The sequence below is a fragment of the Palaemon carinicauda genome, chromosome 4 (assembly GCF_036898095.1).
Source record: "Palaemon carinicauda isolate YSFRI2023 chromosome 4, ASM3689809v2, whole genome shotgun sequence".
Taxonomy (NCBI): domain Eukaryota; kingdom Metazoa; phylum Arthropoda; class Malacostraca; order Decapoda; family Palaemonidae; genus Palaemon; species Palaemon carinicauda.
This window is the reverse complement of record NC_090728.1, coordinates 158,159,633-158,167,292: the sequence shown is the minus strand read 5'-3', so window position 1 is coordinate 158,167,292 and position 7,660 is coordinate 158,159,633. Positions and strand designations below refer to the sequence as shown.

Below are 7,660 nucleotides of genomic sequence, written 5' to 3'. Positions count from 1 at the left end.
TCAAGAATACGTCCTCTGATATGTCGCGATATCCCTTTCATTAGGGATATTCGCTCCAGGAGTTAGAATTCTGGGTACCTTAAGGAATATTCTCTGGGAATATCGCCGTAGTTGCAATATACCCTAGGAAGCTACCCTATAGGAACTTCCATCAGGACGACATGGCTTGAGCCCAAAAATATATATATATATATATATATATATATATATATATATATATATATATATATATATATATATATACATGTGTATGTATGTATGATATATAGTGCATATATATATATATATATATATATATATATATATATATATATATATATATATACATGTGTATGTATGTATGATATATAGTGCATATATATATATATATATATATATATATATATATATATATATATATATATATATATATATATATATATATATATATATATATATATATATATATATATATATTATATTATATATATATATATATATATAATGAATATGAAAATATCTTTTAGTTAGTAAAATAACTCCGAGCAGAAGAAAATAAAATGCACTCAATAGCATATTTCTTTGTTCATAGGTAAGTAAAACTATAAGTGAAGCTTTTTATATTCTATTACTTAAACTCAAATGAAAACAAACTGCAAAACAGAATTATTGCATAAAGTTGTTTTCTGAAACTGCCTGTAACAATATGAGCCTCAAATCTGTATTGAATAACTGCAAAAGATACTAAGTGTTATGTGACATCTAATAAATGGATGTGGAGAAAACTAGAGTAAAGTCCATAGATATCTATGGGGGGACATCTAAGAGTACAGTCATTTATTGTGATAAGGTGTCGCGTCAATATTCCGTAGATTTTAACCCATCCGGGAACAGAGATGCAATCTTGAGAATCTACGATTAATGTTTTCTCCACCAGCTGTCAATCAGTGGATACCCTAAGCCACTTTGCGACAGATGCGATGCTGTGTATCGGCTGTGTAACAGCATTTCTGGCCGGAAACGCAGTCTGCATCACCGTCACACAAGATCTTTTGTGAGTCGTAACATAACTGATAAATTTCCTCATTTTCAAAGTTGGTTCTTGGACAAGTTCCTTGGTGACTTCCTGGAGAAAAGGGAAAAAATATTTTTGCTTAAAGAACTGCTCGGTATACAAGTAAGTCCAACTTGCTTTTCTAAGCCATTTATTTTCGCTCTAAGAAACCATCTTTATAAAACTCTTGAAAAAACTGAACATTACCTTTTCAGTGTTAACGTCAGTACAACTTAATCTTACAGGTAAATACTTATGATAGTGAAAGAATATAATATTAACTCATGCGTCAGTTTTCTATAATGTAATCTTATTGTTGATCTAATGAGCCTTTGAGATAAGGGTTAAAACCATAATAGGAAAACAAAATTTCAACAATAGTTTTGAAGAGAATGCTCTAAAATTCAGCAATCAATGCTCTTCCCTTTTCATTGTAGTATAGTTTCAATACTTGTTATTACTTATTTGTACTGAAGATACATCTTACTAGTCTTTCAAATGCCATGAGTGAACCTAAATGTTAACATCTCTATGGAAAATCCAGATATAATAATAATTTCTCTACTTATTCTCTTGAAATGTTTGATAAGTCAATACTTCCATTATCGTTTATGCTAATTAACTCAGTGAAGGGTTTTTTTTTGGAATCCAATTCCTTCTCATCCCTTTGTCCTTTGATATACAGGGAATCTCAGCTTTAGTTATTCTTTCTTATTGACAATGGCTTAAAGTCTTTCAGTTATCATTCTGACTTTTAGGTCATGCACCTCTGACTGGCAATTACTAATGATTTAACTTTCTTCAACATATAATGGTGATGGAAAAATCTATAAATCTATGCCATCCAATCACTCACCTGGACGTTGGTCCTCGTCGCAACAGAAGTACTGCTTGCCAACTTGCCCAGGCTTGTCACAGAAGTTGTCGCATCCAAGGATCTCCTCGTGCACGAGAGGCACGCACGGACAAGGCGGCACAAGGCAGGGATAGACTTCGACATGTGGATCACGTGTGACTCCAGTAGAGACACTATTCGCAACAAAGGCGAACAACATCGTCACAAATAACGACGTAGTAGTGATAGAAGCCATTTTTCACTGCTAAAAACACGATGACAAGTACAGTATATTAGATTTATTACTTTAAATCACAATTCATACGTTCTTTATTCTCTAACAGTATCTTTTATCAATAAAGGTGACATTTCTACCATCGCAGATAATTCTTTTTTACAGATATGAATATTACGTTACATACATAGAATTATAGTTGGCAATTATTACATTATTATTCTAACAATATGCATATAAGGTTATACTTTCCGATTTCTAATATCATACGTTGAATTCACCAGTTACTATGCATTGTAGCGAATTTCTGTCATTTGTCCTTAAGGGTATTATTGGATTCTTTAACAGTTTGATGAATAAAAAGTTAAAATCATGATAAAGAATTCAAACCTGTGTCCAGCAAATACTATCATGAAAGATCCAGCGACAAAACCAGGTGTAAATGAAGTTTCTTACATAAATTTGGTAACAAGTTTTCAGTGGAAACTCGTATCGAGAAATATAGATCTTAAACTGGGATGTTTTTCTAAAAAACGATTTCTTAAACAATAGTATAAAAGCAAGGAGCATCCTAGGTATTACTTACTCGAGTAATCAGTGTAAAAGGAATTCCGTAAATTGGATTGCTTTTCTGATATATATATATATATATATATATATATATATATATATATATATATATATATATATATATATATATATATATATATATATATATATATATACATCCTCCTACGTCTATTGACGCAAAAGGCTTATATTTTGCCAGTCGTCTTTATCTTGAGGTTTTAATTTAATATTTCTCCATTCATCATCTCCTACTTCACGCTTCATAGTCCTCAGCCATGAAGGCTTGGGTCTTCCAACTCTCTTAGTGCCTTGTGGAGCCCAGCTGAACGTTTGTTGTACTAATTTCTCATGAATCTGAATGCTTAAGGTAATTTTGTTTACAAATCTTATTACCAATCGACTTTCTTCACACAACTTTTCACGGAAATGCTCTGCTTCCGCGTAAAAAAAAAAAAGAAAAACATCTAATTCCTGAATATCACCATATAATGGACCCTAATATCAGTGTGCGATATCGAAAAAATCGGCGCTAGTCTCAAAATTAGTCAAACATAAACATCTCAAGTTATATCTAAGGCGATCTCTCTCTCTCTCTCTCTCTCTCTCTCTCTCTCTCTCTCTCTCTCTCTCTCTCTCTCTCTCTCTCTCCGCTAATCAACTTTCACCAGTCTCCTTCGATGCTATAACCAAAAACTTTACAGGACTAAAATGTCGGGATGTATGGCTGCGAGATACCATACATGGGCACACTGGGACCCTTTCTGTCAAGTGCCCATATTGTGGTCGCTTTTGTACTTTTCAAGAAGACCAGTGTGTTTGGTGGTGTCACAAAACATTTGCTGTTCAAAGAGTTAAATAACGGTGGCGTTATGGGTTAACTATTGGATCCATGAAACTATAATGGACGATATACAATTTACTTTCGAGATTTCAATAGACCTTTATGGACTGGTGAGGGACGATTGGTTCTGAAATCAACACTATCGGTGGCCCTGTCGTCGATATATAAATCAACGTAACGTAAACAACCAAACAGAAATACAATAGCGCAAGTGATCTAGAAAAAAAAATTGTTTACATGGGGAACTGACAGATCCCTGTTTCTCTGGCTGACAGCTCCGTCAGTCAACCGTTCCTTACAATATGGTAGTCACTTTGACCCAGAGATTAAGATATGTTACTGCCTGTCATCCAACATTACGTTATGCCACGGTCAATGATTTATCCCGACCTTTTGGCAGCTTGCTGTGACTAGCATCAGTTCAGAATAACTCACCTAACAAATGATCACTCCAATTAATTTGTTTCTTCTGGAAATAAGATATTCACACTGAAACTATTTGAAGTTTGTGGGTCAATATTAATACTTGGATAGGTACTTATGAGAAGCCATCCTTGTAGCAAATTAATGACTGGAACCAAACAACGAGCCCTTCAAAACAATATAGTATTCACGATATAAGTCAGGTTATTGCAAATCCTGTGAATTTCCTTGAAAGTGAAAGACATCAGTGGACTATGCCGCCTTATAAATCAGCATTTGGCTCATAAAATGGGATTTTATGCTCTATTTTCAAGTGCTCTTTTACGGATTAGATTTCTTTTTAACTGGAAATTATGTTATGGATATAGAAACTGTGCTATAGTTCTACAACAATCTGTTTCTGTTACTAATAAATATGAAAACCACGAAAACTGATGAAAATACGCCGAGCTATTATACTGCATATATTCACAGAGTGATCTGGGTAATGTTTTATGTTCACTTAAAGAAACCTGGGAAATTTTCAACATTCCCAAATTTAAATCACACTTATACGTGATCGAATACATACGGTACATGCAAAGATGGGAAATTATGACCTTGATACACTAGCATGCAATTAAATTTCTTCATCGGATCGGATAATCTTGAAGTCAGGCAATCATCTACGACAACACTGAAGAAAGTCTATACCTTTTTATCGTAATCTATGGATACAATTGTGACTAAAATAGTCTATTACTTGCAAAACTCAAGTGCAATAGACTATATGGAGAAAAATAGAATCATATATAAAACGGATAAAAAGTTTCTAGGAATTACCAACAAAATAAAATCCGAAGCTTTAAAATCACTTACCTTATTCCGATGGGTCTCAGAGAGATATGAATGCTGGTGCACGAATGTACATTTGTTTTCAGAGCTTAAATATATACGAAGCAGTCCAGAAGTGTGCAGCTGCCATCAACCTCAACTGTAGGAAATCGGAAATCATGTCGTCGGTGTCCGTTACACCTGACTGAGATTAGGGAGGGGGGGAGGATGGCGAGAGTTACTAGAGTTAAATAACACCCTGCTTCTTTTGCTTTTATTTTCTTGGTGCCTTATAAGTAGAACTCGTTATATGAATTCCCAGAATTAAAGTTTTCAGAAGTATATCCATATTTTCTATGGTTTATCTTTGAGCTCTTTCAATACAAATTTTATTTTTTAAAATAAATTTCCATTTTTGAAAAGTAACAATATCTTCCAATAAGATTATAACGATTGTTTACATCTTAGTACTGATTTGAGAAAATTATATAACAAACAAGGTATATAGATGAATAGTATATGAAATGATTCTATACAGTCTGACTTCATTACTTTGTCCTCTTAAGTTGTCGATCATATATGATCATAAAAATAAAATGTCACAGATTCTAACATCATAAATTATACTCTTTGAAAATAGACACCATGCTGACATTGAGTCAGATATTTTCTAATATCAAATACGTTACCTTAGAGAATGGATTCCAATATCCTGATGATACAAGAGCGTGACGTTGGAATTTTATGCTTTGGGTTTGACTTAGTGTCAATGGACCAAATTCGAATCTTCACATAACACCATTTATATCATAAATAGCATTGCCTTATCGGTCAACTTCCACTGTCTTGTCAGTAGGAATGTTGATTTGACACGTATGTTTCTTTGAACTGACAGCTTAAAATCTACACAATTCATGATCAAATACTAGTAAGATTTTAAGGTTCACCACTTCGGGAGAAAAAGCTTACAGATGGCATGTAACTATAGTTTGAAAACTGAAAAATATTCTATTACAAAATTTGAAGAAAAATAGCCAGTTTGATATCTACAAATAAATAAAAAGGTTCTATTAACAATTACCATTGCCTTTCTAATTACTGTTATTTTGTGGTATTCATGAGTACGGATGTCATATTCCATTATTACTGTTACTAATAAGGGCTGAAAAATATTCGTAAGTCCGAGATTGTTATAATTATTTCAGGGTGTTGCGAAAAAAAGAATTCGTTTATTAATGGCCGGAACTCAAGAACTTCGAACCTGTTGCAAATGAATTTCTATTGAACAAGGTGACAAGTCCCGTTTCATATTTACATAAACTATCACAGGTACAAGAAACTCCAATATGAAAACGTCAGAGCAATGTTATTGTACCTAGAGTGACCCAAGTTGCTTTCTTACCTTGCTCTCACGAAATAGTTGCACGGGCCTTTGATGTTTCAATAGAGTCAAATGTTAAAAAAGGAACTTTTTCGTCTCCCTCAAGTTATTAATGGCGAGTAACAGCTTTGAATTCTTCTTACCTTGACTTCCATCACATTAATTCATATCTATATATACATACATAAATACGCATACATACATACAGACGCACACACAAACATATATATATATATATATATATATATATATATATATATATATATATATATATGTGTGTGTGTGTGTGTGTGTGTGTGTGCGTGTGTGTGAATGTGTATGTGTAGTCTGTTGATGTCCCCAATGGACGAGAGTACTAACTCCAATCAAGTCTTTTTCATTTTTCCTTCCGTGGCCAAAATACATATATACAGTTATATATATATATATATATATATATATATATATATATATATATATACATATGTATAAATATATATATATATATATATATATATATATATATATATATATACATATATATACATATATATATATATGTATATATATATATATATATATATATATATATATATATATATATATATATATAAACACACACACACCGTGCTAAGCAGTATTACCGTGCTGGGCAGCTTACTGTGCTAGGTGGTTTACTGTGCTTAGTGGTATATCTTACCAATTACCAGGCTAGGCAGTATATCTTACTGAAAAAGACATTGGCAGCAGGGAGACGGATTGGGTTTAAGGTGAGACACAAGTTGTTTTTTCAGCTTCTACTCCTGATGTCTGGCAGATGATGTTACTGGAATTAGTATGGACTGGCAGGGATCACTCGCCTTAGTTAGATAGGCACTGTACATCTGGAGGAACTGCCTTTCCTTTGATAAAACTAGCTAATTAATCCTCTATGGATTTAGTCAGTCAATGGAGAGCGAAGATAAAAGAATGGCCCCCAGCCTCGGGCATAGCGGGGTGCTAAAAATCTCCGTTTATAAATACTAAATAAAATTGAAAATTGGTAATCGGAATGTTAGAACCATGAATATTAGATTGGGAAATTACAGCATGTGGAGAATGAATTTATGAAATATGGTTTGGATAGCTTGGTCCTGAGTGAAATACATTATAAGGGGATTGGTAAGGAAACCTTAGGCTTAGAACAAGGCAATTACACACACACACACACACACACACACACACACACACACACACACATATATATATATATATATATATATATATATATATATATATATATACATATATAATCAGGAAGAACAGATAGAATTGGAAGAGAAGGGGTAGTATTGATGATGACACCAAGAGCGGAAAAAGCTTTATCTGAGTGGGGAACTGTCTATAGTAGCTTGTTACTTGCAAAGTTTAAATCAAGCCAGTGAAATATGGGTATTATAGTTTGCTATCCACCAACAAAGGATCCCCCTGTAGAAAGAAAAGATGAATACTATGAAGAACTGCAGAGTGTAATAAATGATATCCCAGAGACATATGAAAATTGTGACTGG

General features: G+C 33.1%; 1 protein-coding gene across 1 annotated transcript; it reads right to left on the bottom strand.

Moving 5' to 3' along the window:
* Window positions 1-588: 588 nt before the first annotated feature.
* LOC137639175 (uncharacterized) lies at window positions 589-4,917 on the bottom strand. Its single transcript, XM_068371466.1, has 3 exons — window positions 4,796-4,917; window positions 1,890-2,133; window positions 589-1,105 (listed from the first exon to the last, which is right to left on the bottom strand). Exons 2-3 carry the CDS (start codon window positions 2,122-2,124, stop codon window positions 936-938), a joined length of 405 nt encoding a protein of 134 aa, XP_068227567.1. The 5' UTR covers window positions 2,125-2,133; window positions 4,796-4,917; the 3' UTR covers window positions 589-935.
* Window positions 4,918-7,660: the final 2,743 nt, after the last annotated feature.